The sequence below is a fragment of the Lepidochelys kempii genome, chromosome 1 (assembly GCF_965140265.1).
Source record: "Lepidochelys kempii isolate rLepKem1 chromosome 1, rLepKem1.hap2, whole genome shotgun sequence".
NCBI lineage: Eukaryota > Metazoa > Chordata > Testudines > Cheloniidae > Lepidochelys > Lepidochelys kempii.
The window spans coordinates 26,656,893-26,675,544 of record NC_133256.1 but is presented as its reverse complement, the minus strand read 5'-3'; the positions used below and the strand labels follow the sequence as shown (position 1 = coordinate 26,675,544).

The window sequence follows — 18,652 nt, the reverse complement described above, 5'->3', positions numbered from 1 at the left end:
GTGTAAGAGGTTCCTATTGGAGGTTCATTATCTGTTTGAAGGACAGCTTCTTAAATTTATCAAAGAAAGATTTCTCTTTCTAATTACCTGAGAAACATTCTAATAGGAGTTAGTTAAATACAGCCTCCAGAGAAACAGCTGTGCTACCTGTTATTTTATGGTATGGTACAACACTGTCTGCACCCCTGCCTGCCTTTATCAATGGAACTGATGTGAGCTTGATTTGAATAAGGCATTGCTACTCATTCAGTTGATCATTGATTTTTTTCTTTCCTGAATTTCTTTTTATTATAATGATTTTTTTTTATTTCAGTCAACTTTGTTCAGACAAGAGTCTCATCCACATATATTCTGACCTCGTAACAAGAACCAAGCAAAACGGATACTGATTATTCACATGCCAATGCATATCATACAAAATATTACATTTCCCCTCATTGATATCAGACTGACATTATACAACACATAAATGCTTATTTGCCTGAGTCCCCGTCCCTTATCTACCCCACCCTACTTCCACCCAGAAGGCAGGATTGGATATTTCCTCAAGAAGGGTGGAGACTGAAAGACATAGCATCCAGTACCTTGACCAAAATTTTGGCTCATAATTCTTTTTGGTACTGTGTGAGCACTACTGAATCCATATTCATCTCTGTGGTCCAGAATAAACTGCAGAAAATGGCTCTGAATATACCTGGCTTGGTAGCTTTAATTGTGTTTTATGCAATAACTTTAGCCATTGGAATTTGGGCTTCTTGGAAAAGCAAAAAGGACCAGAAGAAAGGGAAACCAAGTGAGATGATCATAGTGGGGAGCAGGAACATGAATTTTTTCATTGGATTATTCACTGCAACTGGTAAGTGTTCTGAAAGGAAATCTGTTTATCTTATTAAAACATTCAGGTTGAGCTTTTCTCATTCACAACATAAATTTGTTCTTCTAAGTCTGGGATATGGAAGTTTTATTAGCATTGTGGGCCAGATTGTGCCAGCCCTACTCACACTGAGCAGTCCCTAATGTCTTGAGTAGTGGGACTCCCTCAGGAATATGATACTACTCAGGAGGATAGTATGTGGTGCTAATTTAGGGCAAGATTCTGCTACCTTCACTCGTGTTGAATACCTTACTTTTTGTGTGGGATATGGTGCTGCTCATCATGAGTAAGGCTATCAGAATCTGCCTATAAAGAAGGATGTATATATAGTTCTTTAAAGCATTTACACACTATGCTTCTGACACCTCTTCTATTTCTTCTGTGTTTTCCCATCATCAGAGATTTTTCCCTCTTACCTATCAATAGGGGAATGCTGTCCCAAGTGACATTTGTCTGGCCAGCAGATTTGCTTGGTTTTAGTCTAAGCTGAAGACTCACTTTTTTGAATGTAGTATGTGCTTGACTGTTGTTTTAAGGGATTTATTTTCTTAAGCACACATTTGCTATTGTAAAGGACCATGATACATGGGAATTATGTTCTATAAATTATTAAGGAACAATAAATGTAACGCTATTTGCTCTTGCTATCTGCTCCAGCCAGTGTCTACCATTAACAAAAATAGAAATAAAAATAAACCTATTCTGAACATTAATGAGTTTTCCATGCAAATGTAGCTATTCACTTTGAGTATCACCTCTTCAGAATTTTACCCAGGCCAGGTCTACACTGCAATGTTTTGTCAGCATAGCTATGTCGGACAGGGGTGTGAAAAAACCTCATCCCCCAGCCAACACAGCTATGCTGGCAAAACCCCCGGAATAGATTCAGCTATGCTCTGGTTAAACTTGGATTTATGCTGGAAATGGCCCACCTTGATTATCATACACATTGTAAGGAGAGTGGTCAGTTGGATGAGCTATTACCAGCAGGAGAGTGAGTTTGTGTGTGTGTGTGTTGTGGGTGGGGCGGGGGGGAGAAAACCTGGATTTGTGCTGGAAATGGCCCACCTTGATTTTCATACACATTGTAAGGAGAGTGGTCACTTTGGATAAGCTATTGCCAGCGGGAGAGTGAGTTTGTGTGTGTGATTTTTGGAGGGAAGGGGTGGGGGGGTGAGAGGACCTGGATTTGTGCTGGAGGTGGCCCAGCTTGATTGTCATGCACGTTGTGAGGGGAGTGGTCACTTTGGGTGTGCTGTTGCCAGCGGGAGAGTGGGTTTGTGTGTGGGGGGGGGGTGAAAAGACCTGGATTTGTGCTGGAAATGGCCCAACTTGATTATCATACACATTGTAAGGAGAGTGATCACTTTAGATAAGCTATTACCAGCAGGAGAGTGGGGTGGGAGGAGGTATTGTTTCATGGTCTCTGTGTATATAATGTCTTCTGCAGTTTCCACAGTATGCATCCGATGAAGTGAGCTGTAGCTCACGAAAGCTTATGCTCAAATAAATTGCTTAGTCTCTAAGGTGCCACAAGTACTCCTTTTCTTTTTGTGAATACAGACTAACATGGATGTTACTCTGAAATCTGTTGCCATAGCTAATGTCATCCAGGAAGGTGATGTTACTATCCCGGCAGAAAAATTCCTGTCAGTCTACGCTGCATCCCCTGTAGGGGCTTTTGCCAGCATAACTGTATCCACAGAACCTGTGTAGTGTAAACTAGCCTTTAGGGTCAGATTCTGATAAATGTGATAGTAAATGTGAAGTAAAAAAAATCTGGAGTAAATGTGAGTGTGAGTAAACACTCACCAGTGTGAATAGAGGTTCACAGTCTGGCTCTGGACTTTTCAATATGTTTTATGAGAGTAGTAAGGCAATATATGTCTCATCACTATTTCTCCTGCCCCCCCTTTTTTTTTTCAGCAACCTGGGTCGGAGGAGCATATATCAATGGTACAGCTGAAATTGTCTATCTTCCCACAAGAGGACTAGTGTGGGTCCAGGCGCCAATAGGATTTGCTTTGTCCCTTGTTATTGGTAAAAAAAAACAAAAAAAAACCCCAAAAACATGTTATAAATCTTTTTTTTTTTAATCCAATGTTATGGATCTAAAAAATGCAGACTCTCCCAGTGTTGACCGGGTCTTTTCCCTGCTACCCAGAACACACAGGTTCACAGACAGACTCTTGAGCTGAAGAAGTATGTCTTTTATTTGCTGATTCAATGAGAGATCAGTCCACCAAAACATGCCACAGCATAGGGTTAAATGCTAGCGCATACCCACATTCAGGTGCTCGCCTTAAATATATTGTTACAAAATTAGTCATTATAGATATAAACACTTTTCTGCCTAACACTAAGATTAGTTTGCTAACTCAGTTGTTTACCTGATCAGGTTGTTGACCAAGCTGTTCCCCTGATTGAACCAGTTGTTCATCCGATTGAAGTGCTGGCTCAGCTTTTCACTTGGCTGTTCTCCCTCCCTGCCAGACAAGCAGGCATCTTTTCATATGTCCCAACATCTACAATATACATTCTACATATTATGTGTTCTACACTCAGATAACTGTCAAATACTCAGGCTGTTTAAATTATTCTGAATGAAGTGTCAGATAGTGGACATCCCAAAAGTGATATAATTGGCCTTTATCGGACTATGTTCTGCATACATACAATAGATTCAGGATGAGAATTCAAGGGATTAATAATTGGAGGATTAGGGCCTAAAATGCAGAACTTAATGGGGCCCTGTGCAGATGCAGAGATTCACCTGCATGAGACAATCTACATCAAGAGAATCTTATTTGTGTGTTTTGCTTGCATGTGATAGTCTGTGAATACTGTTTTTCTCCAATATCCTTTTGGAAGTAGGAACATCATGCCCTCAACAAAATGTAATTCTTTCTTTGAAATGTTTGTGGAGCTAAAAAGTATCACCATGATTTCCCCACCAAAATACATTCTCCTAACACCCTAAATCTCAATGCATGTTTGCTACAGAAGACCTAGCCAAGTCCCTTAGTGGACAGTCACCAGTCAGCTGTAATTGTACCAACTTTGGAGCCCATGTGCTTCCAAGCCAGCTGGATCTGGTCAGCATCCAGTCACTGCTTCTAACTCTGGGCCTCTCAGAGTATGTCTACACAGCAATGTAAGCCTAAGATTAGTGGGACTCAAGTTGACCTGACTGAACCTTGGGCTTGAGCATTTACATGGCATTTCAACTCGAGATTAAGGATTTTCTGACCCCTGGTGCGCTCACTTGTAACACTGATAGACCCCGGTCATCGGGATTGAACCTGGGATCTTTGGAGCTAAATACATGAGCCTCTACTGCATGAGTTAAATGCCATATGGCCCTTAGCTAAGGCTGTAGAGCAGACTCATTAATCTCTCTCTCTAAGTGGTCTCGGTCCCACTACATATGGGGTTCTCAAACTTTTATACTGGTGATCCCTTTTATATAGCAAGCCTCTGAGTGCGACCCCCTCCCTTATAAATTAAAAACACTTTTTAATGTATGTAACACCATTATAAATGCTGGAGGCAAAGCGGGGTTTGGGGTGGAGGCTGACAGCTCGCAACCCCCCATGTAATAACCTCGTGACCCCCTGAGGGGTCCCAACCCCCAGTTTGAGAACCCCTGCCCTAGATGGGACAGAACACCACACCCAGGAGGTGTATGAGTTACACACACGCGCGCACGCACACACCTGCTGTTGACTAATGCTGGCTATTGGCGGGGCTCAGGTGCCCATAAGGATCACATGAGTACATAAGCTGCATAATTAGCTTATTTGGTGGCTGTCTCAGTAGAATGACTGGGGTTTGAGAAGGCTTTGTACTGAACTACCATCTAACCAGACAACTAGGCTCTTCACCAGTTTAGGCTGAGTCAGGAAAAGGCCCATGTGCAGCTGTTCTGAGGAGAATTCACACATCAGGCTCCCCGGCTGTCAAACTATGAAAGTGAAACTTCGCAATTCTTAATTTCTGAAATGGAATGTTCAGTGAAGGTGTTTTCCTTTGGCTGGTTTTTTATTTACTTTTGTCTGTCTGTTTCGAAGTTTGACATAAAAGGCAGGTTTCAGAGGAAAAACACTCCAGCCCGGCTGGCAGCAGAGCAGTGAAGTGCATCCCTGTGTGCTCCAGCACCTTCCAGGATCCCTTATCCCTGCCCCGACGCGCCCTGGGAGGCAGGGATAAGAGATCTCTGGGAGGCTGTGGGGAAGTTTGGGGGCTGGCTCCCACTCTCTGCCCTGACAGCACACACTGCCTGGGCACTCTGCACATGCAGCCCCCGGGGGGGGCGGAGAGCAGGGTGGAGACCAAGCAGCAGCCCTGCAGGGAGCGGGAGCGGTCAGGGTGTTGAGGGTCATCCTTCCCCGGCCATGCTGAGCTGCGAGTTCTGCTCCCCCCCCTCTCTGCAGGGCAGTTGCTTGATCCCTGCTCTTCTCTCTAGGGCCCTGCCTTCCCTAGGGTTGCATGTCCAGTAAACAAGGGGTTAACCTGCTGATTCGACCTGCTGCCATTTGCAAAGGGAGGTGCAGCTTCCATTTGCAATAGAGTGCAACAGATGGCATCACAGATCGTCGGCATAGAGAAGACTAACGAAGTTGCCCGAAGGAACTCTGGGATACATTCGGAGGACTGCCGGGACCCGAGTCAAGCTGGGACCCCGTGCACAAAGGAAAGCAATAGGGCTTGAACACCAGGTCCCATAGCCAGCTTAATGTTTGCCTGGATCCTCCAGCCCTGCAGGGTCCTGGGAACCTAGCTCCGAGCCCTTGGTTAGCACAATTGGTATGTGGATGCAAGGGAGTTAGATTTGAGCCCAGGCTTAAGCCTAGGCTTACGCTGCTGGGTAGACATACCCTAAGGCCCACTACTGGGTACAGAGCTCTTGTCTGGCCCCCTCTGTGGGTGCTCTGGATTGTAATTTAACTCTTTAGGGACACATGGCAAGTAAAGTAAGGAACACGGGCTTTGCTCTGGAGTTTTTAAAATCACAGTAAGCTTTGCTGTCAAAGCATACAAGAGTTACAGATCTCTAGGAAAACAACAGGAGCCTGAATGCTCGTTTCCCTGTGTCTATGCTCATCCTTTCTTGTGAGTCCTTAGGCCTAGTCCATGTGTCAAGCAGGTAGGCCCCATGGGCTCTGTTTTTCAGCAAGAGAGTGAGAACCAAGAGCAGATCTTGCATTTAAATAAGGTTTCAGTCCCCTTTGTCACGTTATCTACTGACCAGCCTCATGATCTCAGTCAGGTGGTTGAAGTCCTACTCCCCTGGGAGACAAACTGGGAGAACCAGTTTCCTTTAACCTGGCCACTGGTTTCAGCAAATCCAGTGTTCTGACAAGCACCACTGATGACTCTTGTGTTAGTTGCTTCAGGGAGGCGCCCTGCATTACAATAAGCTGCCTTGGTCTGTTCTTGGCATCTCTAGGCAGGCACAACTACACACTCCAAATGCAAGTCACATTCTTCAAAATGGCCGTTACAATGTCAAGGGCAGGTCACAATTAGATACAGCCATACACCAGCCCATCACATAAAGCTGGAGTAGTGGGTGTGCAACAGTGCCATTTGCGGGCAGCTTCCCCCGGAAGCATGTAGTAGGAATTTAGCAGAATCCTACAAGTAGAGACAAGGAAGAGCTGCTCTTACACTGGGAAATATCTGCCCTGTGAAGAGCACTATGACTTTGATCCAAAGCCCACTGAAATCAATGGAAAGATGCCTATTGACTTCCATTTCAATCAGGCCCTAAAGCAGTAGCCTATGGGCACAGCAACCCTTTCTCACATGAGTAATCCTTACCAACACAAGAAGCCCCATTCAGAGACTGCAGGTCCAGTCCAGCACCCATTCCTCATGTCAGTAATCCCCAGACAAGTAGTCCTGTAGGCATCAGGATTTGGCACTACATACATTCATCAATTTTAATGGAACTACTTGAGTGAGGATTGCTGATATGAGGAAGGAGTGTAGGACTGGGCTCAGTTCATGAGGTGCTGACATTAAAAACAAGATAATTTAATTTTGGAGGAGGCATAGGGGAGCTGCACGTTTCATTGTATGTAACTGAGGGCAGCATTTATCTCAGTATGTTGCATGGCACCTAGCATTCACAAAATCAAGGACAAACCTATTGCCTTATATTGACCAAAGCACATGGGCGGCGGGTAGCATAGGCAGGGAAGGCTGTGCCTCCCCAAAGAGCCTGGTGTGGCCTCATCCACACTCTGCCCAGAAAGCCCCCTCTTGCTTGCTCTTGTCCTTCTCCCTTGGCCCCAGCCCAGCTGGTCACTTGTCTTCAGGGAAGCAGGCTAGGGCTGGGGCTGGAGCTAGGGTTAGGGTGGCCGTGGCCTGCCAGCAGCCTGGACTTGGGGTGACTGGGGCTGCCCAGCACTGAGGGGCCCTCGGGCACTGGGGCCGCACTGCCCAGTGCTGAGGGGGGAGGATGCCAGAGCTGGGACTGTCCGCCCTGTGCTTGGGGGCGCTCGGGGGTTAGGGCTGGCGGACATGGAGAGGGTGGGGCTCTGGGATCCAGTGGGGCCTCAGGCAGGCGCTAGCCTCCCTGAGCCAGCGGGTCACCCACTGCCCATGCCAAAGTGCACTTTTTTCAGATGATGTAAGACCCTTTACAGTGAAAACTCCATAGGGCCTTGCATTGCCTGAAGAAGATGGTTACTGATGAGAAGTGCACTTTAAAAAGCTTAGTAAATGTGGATATTTAATGAGGTGATCAGCTGATGGACATTTTAACGGGGAACATTAGCAAATTATTGCAGTGTGACCAGTGAACATTGACTAATGCTGGCTTTAATACAGATATCATTTAGAACAAGAGGACAGTTCTGACAATTTCTTAGGAGATGTGTATAAAATTCAATGACAATATTATAATTTCTGATAGGTGGCCTCTTCTTTGTAAATCCAATGAGATCCAAAAATTATGTGACAATGATGGATCCTCTCCAAGAAACATACGGGAACATGATTGGAAGCCTTCTCTTTATTCCACCTTTAATAGGAGATATATTCTGGTTTGCAGCTATTCTTGCTTCATTAGGTAAATATATTTGCTCAGCATTTGTATTTGATAGAAAGATGATGTAGCGAAGACAAGGGAAAGACAGCCATGGATAGCTCTGCTTTACACCACCTTTTGCGGATTATGTGTTCATCGCTAATTCATGAAACTATATTATTTATTCCCTTTCCTAATGTTTCTTGTGCATGTTTAAAGTAAAACTGATAGAAATATAAAATTCACATTTCCATAGTACTAGGTAATGATGTGTATTTATTTACTATCATCCTGATATTATAAATGAGGAAACTGAAGTGCAGAGAGCTGAAGTGACTTGGCCAAGGTCACAAAGTAAGTTGGTGACAGCACAAGAAATAAAACTCTGGAATCCTTGGCTTCTAGCCAGGTGCACTAACCGCTAGACTACATTGGTATCATTTAACAACTTATTTGTATAATAAGAAACTTGCATATATAAGACCTGTTATGATTGTTCAAAATTGTCTTTGTCTGCAGGGGCAACAATGAGAGTCATTTTGGATATTGGAGGCTATTTGGCCATAATCATATCGGCATGCACTGTTATACTCTACACTTTACTGGGAGGGCTGTACTCAGTTGCATACACAGATGTGATACAGCTGATTTTTATTGTGCTCAGCCTGGTAAGTTCAATGCATTTCTGTGTTATCCGTTTTCTCAAGATTTCATAATCAAAGATGAGAGACAAAATTCCTCTCGCATTTTCACCAGTCTCAGTCCAAAGAAGGTCCATTGACACTGGTCTCAGACCCCAAAGCTCTACTTTAGGTGTAAAAACAAAAAGGCCCCAGGACTACATAAAGCCAGTTTTTCAACTCTTACTTGGGTTGAGTAACACTTACTCATGGGTGTAGTCTACTGTCTATTCACATGAGTAAAGATAGCAGAATCTAGCCCATAATTTTCTTGGCTGGAAATAAACAAAACCCAAGAAGACGGTTATCCAAAAACACCAATTAATTTAAATAAAGCAACCATGCTCTTAACTACACGATGCAAGACCCAAGGCGTAATTCTTCCAGTTTACTCTGCACTGATTAGGCCTCACTGGAGTATTGGGTCCAGTTCTTGGAGCCACATTTCAGGACAGCTGTGGACAAATCGGAGAAAATCCAGAAAAGAACAACAAAAATGATTAAAGGTTCTGAAAACATGACCTATAGGGGAAGATTGAAAAAGTTGGGTTTGTTTAGTCTGGAGACGAGAAGGCTAAGATGGGACATGGTAACAGGTTTTCAAGTACATAAAAGGTTGTTACAAGGAAGAGGAAGAAATTTATTCTTGTTAATTTCTGAGGATAGGACTAGAAGCAATGGGCTTAGATTGCATCAAGAGAGGTTTAAGGTTGGACATTAGGAAAAGCTTCCTAACTGTCAGGGTAATTAAGCACTGGCATAAATTGCCTAGGGAGGTTGTAGAATCTCCATCATTGAAAGTTTTAAAGAGTAGGTTGGACAAACACCTGTCAGGGGTGGTCTAAATCAGTGGTTCCCAAACTTGTTCTGCCGCTTGTGCAGGGAAAGCCCCTGGAGAGCCGGGCCGGTTTGTTTACCTGTCGTGTCCGCAGGTTCGGCCGATCGCGGCTCCCAGTGGCTGCAGTTCGCTGCTCCAGGCCAATGGGAGCTGCTGGAAGCGGCGGCCAGTATGTCCCTCCGCCCGCGCTGCTTCCAGGAGCTCCCATTGGCCTGGAGCAGTGAACCACAGCCACTGGGAGCCGTGATCAGCCGAACCTGCAGACGCAGCAGGTAAACAAACCGGCTCGGCCTGCCAGGGGCTTTCCTGCACAAGTGGCAGAACAAGTCTGGGAACCACTGCTTTAGATAATATTTACTCCTGCCTTGAGTGCAGGGGACTGGACTAGAAGACTCTTGAGGTCCCTTCCAGTCCTATATTTCTATGATGACCATGCAGATGAAGGACAGGGCCCAAGAATGGGGGAAAACAAATTACTCTTTGCACCTCCTTTGTGCCTGGTGCACAGCTGAGAATGTGCTCAATCTCTCTGTGTCTGAGTTTATCCAACATTACAACGGTGACAATAATTCATATTTGGTGGCCCTTTCTGATGGACTCTCTTTTTCCTGTTACTAACAGAACATTGACATACCAAATTCTTGGCATAGAGGATATGATACATGGAGTGAAGATTTTAACCTTAATGCATTAGTGAATTACAGAGGGCTGGCACTAGGATGACCAGATATCAAGTGTGAAAATCAGGAGAGGTGGTGGGGGATCATAGGCACTTATATAAGACAAAGCCCCAAATATTGGGACTGTCCCTATAAAATAGACATCAGTCTAGCTGGCACTGAAAGGCCTTGTAGAACAAGAAGGAATTTGAATGAGCTTGAGGGAAATGCTTAGGGAAAAGGAGGGGGAATGAGATACAGGAACAGGAATAAAGGGTGGCATGAAATGAAGACGAGCAAGAGGAGGAGATAAAAGGGACAATTAGGCAGAAGGCTTGGGATGGTTGTAGGAAGCAGAAGTGGGAGAGGAGGAAATTAGAGCAAAGGCAAGGCCAAGGAGCTTGAATAGGCTATAGAAGTGAGAGGAAGTTAGTGAAGAGATTCAGTGTTTCCATTTTAATCCCAGTGGATCTGTGTCCCATTTGCCCTGCTCAACTCTGCAACAGAAAACATTTATTACACTGCTGCTCAGGAATCCTACCAAGCCCCTTGGATTGGGCAAGTACAAACAGAATATCTTGGAAGGTGGCTGGATGACTTCTTATATCTGGTAAGAAATCTTTCTTGGATTGGCTGGTGGGGTGGGAGATTGGACTGGGTGAATGGTTTCATCGTCCATTCCAAAGCCAGTCCACAGAGTTGGCAAAAGACTCATCCCTGAAACAAAGGCCACCGCACACCAAACTTCAACTCTCTGCTCCCAAGCATCCAGGTGCTAAGAAAGAATCACAAAAAAGGCATTTTTCAGAGGCCACATTCTCAGGAAACAGCTGGACCATTCTGGCTGAACTTTTAAAACAGTTAAAGTTTGTTAAACGTATAAGCAACTGAAACTAAGCTCTTATAATGGTAAGTGTCAGATAATCTTGATAACAGAAGGTGCTACTAGCCCTACCAATAAATAAAATAATACTAACAGGCATGGACCGTTGTCTCACTGCATTAACATTTGAATGTTTCAGATTCTTGGAAGTATCCCATGGCAAACTTATTTCCAACGAGTTCTCTCAGCCTCCTCACCAAGACAAGCAAGGCTCATTTCCTATCTCTCTGGATTGGGGAGCTTTTTAATGGCCATTCCCTCTGTGCTCATAGGGGCCGTAGCAGCATCCACAGGTAAAACTAAATCATGTGGCTTTAAGAAATGTACTTTTTTGCTCAAGGTTTAAAATCAGTGGCCAAGATTATTAAAATGGGGCCTAAAGATAGGACTACGTTGTCCTGATTTAGGCACCTAAGAAAGCAGCTGGTTTCAGTGCTGAGCATCGAGTAGCTTTTACTGACATCAGTGGGAGTTGCTGGACGTTTAGCATTTTTGATACTCAGGCCACTTATTTAGGGGCCCGAATCAGAATGCTGGAGCCTTCCAGCTTCTGATTCAGGTATTCAAATACCGAATATCTATTTAAAATGTTTTATGTTAAATAAAGGGGCTGCCACGTTTCTATTCTGTGCACAGTACAATACATACTCTTGAGTGCAAAAAGGGAAAAAAAAAGACCAATAAAACTTATTTTCCCTCACTGCTTTATACTCACGATCTTTACTGCGTTGTGTCGGTATCATTTGATCATGTTCAGGGGAGAAAACGCTCAAAGGAATTTAAAGATTCAGTGGTAAAACAAAAACAAACTCCTCCCTCCTCCTTCCCCTCCAAAAAAAATCTCAACCCTGGTTGGAGCAGGATCAAGCTCTTGTGGAAGTAAATAACTTAAGAGTCAGAAAAGAATTTGATACTTACGGGCTAAAGCTGTCAGAGAAATCAGTGCAAAGACCCCATCTCTGAGCAATCTATGTCTGGAGGGCGGACAGACCTCTCAATGCCCTGTTCCCAGAAGCAGCAGAGGGGACACTCTTGCAGGCACATTGTGCCCTGGACCAACCATCCCTCCAAGTGGTTGACTCAGTTCACTGCCAGTTTACCCAGCAGTATTGGGCCATTGTGGCCCTTACTTGATGCATAAACCAGTGTTAGGATTTGGCATTAACAACATATACATACTTTCTAGCTAGGTTTCCAAGGACTTTCAGCTCTCATGCTTCAGGATATACACTGATCACCAATTGGAGTCAGGAAACAACATAATCTAAGTTCTAGAACACAGTTTTTAACTGCGGAAGGATGGCTCTTTGTAGAAATACAGCTCTGAAGGCAACAAAAGCATGAATTAAATATTTAATTCTTCGCCTCCTTTTTTTGTTCTGTGTTCAAGACTGGAACCAGACGAGCTATGGTCTTCCAACACCAGTGGAGAGAGGAGAGTCAGCCATGATACTGCCATTGGTGCTGCATTATCTCTGCCCAACCTACATTTCCATTGGCGGCTTGGGAGCGATCGCTGCTGCCGTCATGTCTTCTGCAGATTCAGCCCTTCTCTCTGCCAGCTCTATGTTTGCACACAACATCTACAGAAAAATTCTTAGGAAACAGGTGACAGATTCACCACTAGTATTTACAGCGGGGAGAAACTACTGAAAATCTGTGCAAAATTTTTGCCACCATTTCAGGTGTCTGATTTCAGATTCCCAAAATTTCAACTGTTTGTCAAATTTAGGGAAACTTGAATTTTCACATGACATTTGTTCTCCCCAGTACAGCACTGCTGTCTGCTGGAAGCCCGGAGATCCCAGACTTGAACATTTGTCTGTCATGACTGGGATATGTGACCTTGTCCAAGTCATTTAGGCCCAGATTCTTAAAGGTATTTAGTAAATTGCTGTACTCAGCATTGCAAGGCCCAACTGATTTAGGAGCCTAATCTAATTTTCAAAAGTGATTTAGGCCCTTAAGAGTCTAAATCCCATCGGCTGTCAATGGTATTTTGGCTCCTAATTGCTGAAATCCTTTTGGAAAATGAGATTTGGTTAGGTGCTGCAACACTGAGCACAGCAATGCTCAGTGCTTAATTTGTAAAGAAAGAGGTGCTCGGCTTCAAGCAATTAGGTGACGTGTCTCAAGCAATTATTTTACATTCTTAATTGATGCAGCAAGCCCAGAGGTGCTGGGGCTATGAACGGCCAAGCCTAGAGATGTCAGGGCTCAGCCCTGGCAGAAATTCATAGATCACACCTCCATATCTCACAACAACAGGACTGATTCATGCTTTAGCAGACTGTATATTATTGATACAACACAGAGAGACTGATCCCGCTCCCATTTCGGCAAATGGGAGTTTTACTATAGACTTCAATATAGCTATAGCTTCAAGTCCGTAAAGGTATACAAGTCAGAAGTGGTAACAGAATCCAAGAGCTAGTGATTCCCATTCCTCTGGTCAACAGGCTAGCCCATGCTGCCAAAGTCAAACTGGGTTTTGCAAAAGCACCAGAAGCTTGCAGAAATTCTCTAAACTCAAAATGGCAAAATAAATTATTATGGGTATGGTAACTTTGGCTTGCAGGGCACGGACTGCTGGGCTGCTTTATTGCTGTGTAGACTTTCAGATTCAGGTTGCAGCCTGGGTTCTAGACCCTGTGGGGTAGGAGGATCCTAGACCTCAGGCCCCAGCTCGAGCCTGGAAGTCTACACATCAATGAAACAACCCCACAGCCTGAGCTCCACGAGCTTGAGTCAGTGGGCATGGGCCAGCCACGGGTTTTTCTTTGCTGTGTAGACATACTCTATGTTGCTCAGCTCCCGTATTTGATAATAAGTTCTTACTATATATTTTACTATGTACTTTTTTATTATTATTAGCTACTCTAATTCCAAAGATGTATTTCAAAATGAACATGGCCCAGAGATTTGAATGTAGAGTTTTTCTAAGTCAAGACTAATTCAAATCCAGCCCAGGTTGGTAATAGCTTCTGATGGGCCAAACCAAAATTCTAGATCCAAATACCTCTGAACGTAGGTGTATTCAAAATCTGGATCCAGAACTAAATTCTTCAGCTGAAGTCTATTTGTAAAATTTGGATCTGGATATTATTTATCTGATCATTGTAAACTTGAGATTGGATTCAGGATCAGATTAAAAATGAGCCAGTGATGATTTCTACAACAATACTCTCTTATTTTACAGGCTACGGAGAAAGAAGTTGTCTCTATAATGAGGGTCTCCATGGTGGTTTTTGGGGCAGCAGCTGCAGGCCTGGCTTTTTACTTCCATTCTATTTATGATCTGTGGTTCTTGAGTGGTGAGCTGGTGTACGCCCTTCTCTTTCCCCAGCTCTGCTGCGTCCTCTTCATTCCCAACACCAACATATATGGCTCAGCTGCTGGATTCTTCTTCGGGTTCCTGTTAAGGCTGCTGGCAGGGGAACCTTCCCTGAAAATCCCCCCTATAATCCACTACCCAGGCTGCTCCCTTGTGGACGGCGTCTACGTTCAGCTGTTTCCTTTTAAAACCTTCACCATGCTTCTCACTTTGGGGACTATTGTCGCTGTTTCATACCTGGTGGCGTTTTTGTTTAAGAGAAACATCCTCCCTCGCAGGTGGGATGTTTGCAGTGTAATAAAAGAAAATGGTGCATTCACCCACCCGCCCTGCGCCAGTTAGGAGAACAGGTGAATTTACAAGCACCTATGCTACTAGAGAATCATGATTAAATGCAGGGCATCACTGAGCATTCTGCAGTTAAGTTAGCAGGTTAATGACATTTCTTTTCCAGTCTTCTCTCGCCAGTCATGAATTATTTGGTAGATTCACAAAGAAAACAATAATTCCATTTGCACTATAAAAAGGAATGAAGTCAGAATATGCAACAATTTAAGGGCATCTGGTGAAGGAACTTGATCTTGCAGTGGTTAGAATTGTTAATATAATGAAATAACACAATGCTTCTGCATGTTCTTGGTACTAGGAGCTTGAAAAATGCAGTAGGGATGAGAGGTTACAAAGTGAGTTGCCACAGATGTGAACTTCGTATGTGACACCTCCACATCACACAACAAAGGGGACTGATTGATCCTTTAACAAATTGTATTTTATTCATAAGACACACACAGGCTGATCCTGCTCCCATTGCAGCAAATGGGAATTTTACTACAGACTTCAATGGGGATAGCATCAGGTCTATGAAAGTATATAGACAAGTATGCTACCTTTTGAATTTGATATAGTCCCCAGTGAAATGGCAAAGCCATCTGTTGGGGGAGAGATCAGATGCAGAAAAAAATAAGTCACCCACTACTTTTACAATGCATAGATTATATATTGGACCAACCAGGCTGTTGAAATCAATACTTTACATTAGCTAGACTGAATTTTACAGACGTATGGTTTAATCACAGTTTAAACAGAAGTCTGGAAGCCGGAAATTCCTGAGTTCTATATAAGCCTTTGCCAATGACTTCCTCTTGTGGTCTTGGTGAAGTCATTTAAACTATGGTCCCCAGTTTTATTATCTGCAAAATGGGGATAATGGCCCCAATTCAGAATCTCACTTAATCACATGCTTACCTGTAAGCAACTGAGCAATCTTATCTCTGTTTAACAAAGGACTTCAGCACATGCTTAACTTTAAGCACGTGAGCAGTCCCTCTGACTTCAGATTTTGAACGTGCTGAAGTGCTTTGCTGAACCAGGAATGACAATACTTATCTACATCACATGAGGTGGTGATGATTAATTAGCTAAGGTATGTAAAGAGTTTGAAGATGAAAAGTTTTAAGTAAGGATCCACCCACTCCAGCTTTCACTGAAGTCATTCAAAACTGCCAGTGATTTGAGTGGGAGCAAAATTGTGTTTGTACACTGATTTGAACATAGAAGGCACTAGACATGGATAATTACCATTAAATCTCGGTTACCATATAAAGATACAAACATATTACCCAAAAAAAAGGTAATGTAATTGACACAATCTCAATCCTTAGCCTTACCACTGAGCCTGCTAACCATCCTGGTGGCTAACATGGACAGTTGACGCATGTCAACTAGGATCTATATTTAGACCAACTCTTTGTGTATAGGTTCTCTGAACATCAGTCACATAAGCATTCTTCATCATTACTAGGGCCCTACCAAACTCACAGTCCATTTTGGTCAATTTCACAGTCATAGGATTTTTAAAATTGTAAATTTCATTATTTTAGCTATTTAAATCTGAAATGTCATGGTGTTGTAATTGTAGGGATCCTGATCTAAAAAGGCATGGTTATTGTAGGGGGGGCGGGTTGTGGTACTGTTACTTCTTACTTCTTCTTACTCCTTACTTCTGCACTGCTGCTGCTGGTGGCGGCTGCCTTCAGTGCTGGGCAGCTGGAGAGCGGCAGCTGCTGGCTGGGAGCCCAGATCTGAAGGCAAAGCCACGGCCAGCAGCAGCAGTGCAGAAGTAAGGATGGCATGGTATGGTATTGCCAACCTTACTTCTGCAATGCTGCTGGCGGGATGCTGCCTTCAGAGCTGGGCATCTGGCCAACAGCCACTGCTCTCTGGCCATCCAGCTCTGAAGGCAGCATAGAAGTAAGGGTGGTAATACTGCAAACCCCCCCCCCTAAAATAACCTTGTGACCCCCTCTTCAACTCCCTTTTGGGTCAAGACCGCCAATTTGAGAAACGCTGGTCTCCCTTGTGAAATCTGTAAAAGGGTAAAAATACACAAAAGACCATATTTCATGCGGGGGGAGACCAGATTTCATAGTCCGTGGTGCATTTTTCATGGCCATGAATTTGGTAGGGCCCTACTCATTTCTGATCTTACTGGATTGGAAAGACAGCCGTAGAGGTAAAAGTCTATTACCAACTTGCTGCACCATCTACTTCCCATTTCTGTGATCCCAGCCATGATAAAGTTATGCTACACAGAGAAAAAGTTTCTTGGGAAGAGACCTCTTCCTTAGTTGTTATTAATATACAGTCTTAAAATGCAAATAACATTTATGTGACCAAGTGCTATTGATTATCATCTTAGTTTACTCAGACAAAGTCTGCAGTGTCATAGCTTAAACTGCATAAACAATTGGACCTCTCTGAACCTAACCCAAACCTTCACAGACCTGGCCTCCAACCTGATCATGTCTTTCCATATTCTCTTTCTAATTTGCTGTTGATAAAGAAACAAGGCTTGTGGCCTAGAAACTTAACTTTCTCTTCTAGTAGGGAATTTGAAAAAGCTAGCCAGGTAATATTACTATTTACATGGTAGCTCCTAGGGGCCTTAGGACCCTCATTGTGCTAGGGACTGTAAAGACATAACTAAGAGGTGGCTCCTGCCCTCAAGAGCCGTGTAAGCAAGGTATCTTACTGCAAATGAAGACTTAAGCAAATATTCCTGGTGCTTTTGTGAACTAAGGGACTTTACATCCACTTATAGCCTGCAATTGCTATTGAAGAATGTCAATCAGTGGACACAAAGAGCTAATTAGACTTGCCAGTCTTGTCACAATCTGCCTAGATGGATGAGCAAGAGGCGAAGCGGGACAGAAGAGGAAGTAGACTGAAAAACTACCAGATGAACCATATCTGATGGGAGTTTTTTATGCTCTCTCTTGGCTTGTCTGTTTTTCTTCAACCCAAAATGAATCATCCTAACTGTGGAAAATGCTTTGAATGGAGGAGATTTGCTCTAATTAAGATACCAAACTGCATGGGTGTTTTTAGTTTCCTTTAGAAAGCAAAAGAATCCAGGCTTTAAGATCCACGTAAGTTGTGGTTAGCATCAATTCAAAGCTACACTGGGAGCCAGTTAGGCTGCGTGTTAACTAAAATACAATCATCATGCGAGGACCTGTCATTCTGATTGCAAGATAAACTCTCTCACCCAATTCTAATGATCAGGTTTGCAGTATTGCCAACCCCAAATCATGACTGGCTTAAAAATCATCAGAGTTAAAACAAAAGCTTTTCACTGCAACCACGAAGACTAGAAATTTACTTTTTAAACAAAATTAAAGTTGGGGGGTCTCATGTAGTCACATGACTCCAGTAGCTGGGGTTTTAGGAAAAAACACCAAACATTGTGAGACTTGCAATAAAATGGTGAATCTTGGCAACTTGGGGACAGATCCTGGCATGTTATTTCCTTTCTAGACTCCACGGTTGCCTGTCCCTCATATGGAAGTTGGATCAGGTCCCTATATGGAGGATAGTTCCCACTAGCGACATTTGCTGCTTCTGCAATCACATGAAACTAGCAGCAGAAGGGCATCTGCTTTGAGCACCATTCCTTTCTGCTCTTTTCCTATTACACAAGACTTACCACCAGCATCCTGGCCTTCTCCATCCTCCCACAATAAGGGGAGAGTACCTTTTGGCCCTAGTAGCCCACAAACTAAAGAAAAAAATGTAAACACTTAAAAACTTTTCCCACACCAGGTATCAAAGCTGACCAACTAAAACCACATCTAATGCCCTTCTGCCCAGCCCCCAGCTCTGCCTTGCTTTGCCCTGTGGGTACCCCTCCCCACAAACACTAATATGTTTAATGCTTTTATCCCAGTACCACATCAGGGTATGGTGTTGTGCACAGGCCTGTACTCTAAGTTGTCCAAGGTAACAAAAGTCCAACTCAGCCTCTTACATACAATTGTTTATAAAAGTCAGCCACAGTTAAAGACAGCCA

General features: G+C 43.6%; 1 protein-coding gene across 1 annotated transcript; it reads left to right on the top strand.

Moving 5' to 3' along the window:
- Positions 1–678: 678 nt before the first annotated feature.
- On the top strand, positions 679–14,646 carry LOC140905634 (high-affinity choline transporter 1-like). Its single transcript, XM_073329139.1, has 8 exons — positions 679–856; positions 2,801–2,914; positions 7,797–7,952; positions 8,430–8,578; positions 10,554–10,697; positions 11,110–11,263; positions 12,361–12,578; positions 14,170–14,646. Exons 1-8 carry the CDS (start codon positions 679–681, stop codon positions 14,644–14,646), a joined length of 1,590 nt encoding a protein of 529 aa, XP_073185240.1.
- Positions 14,647–18,652: the final 4,006 nt, after the last annotated feature.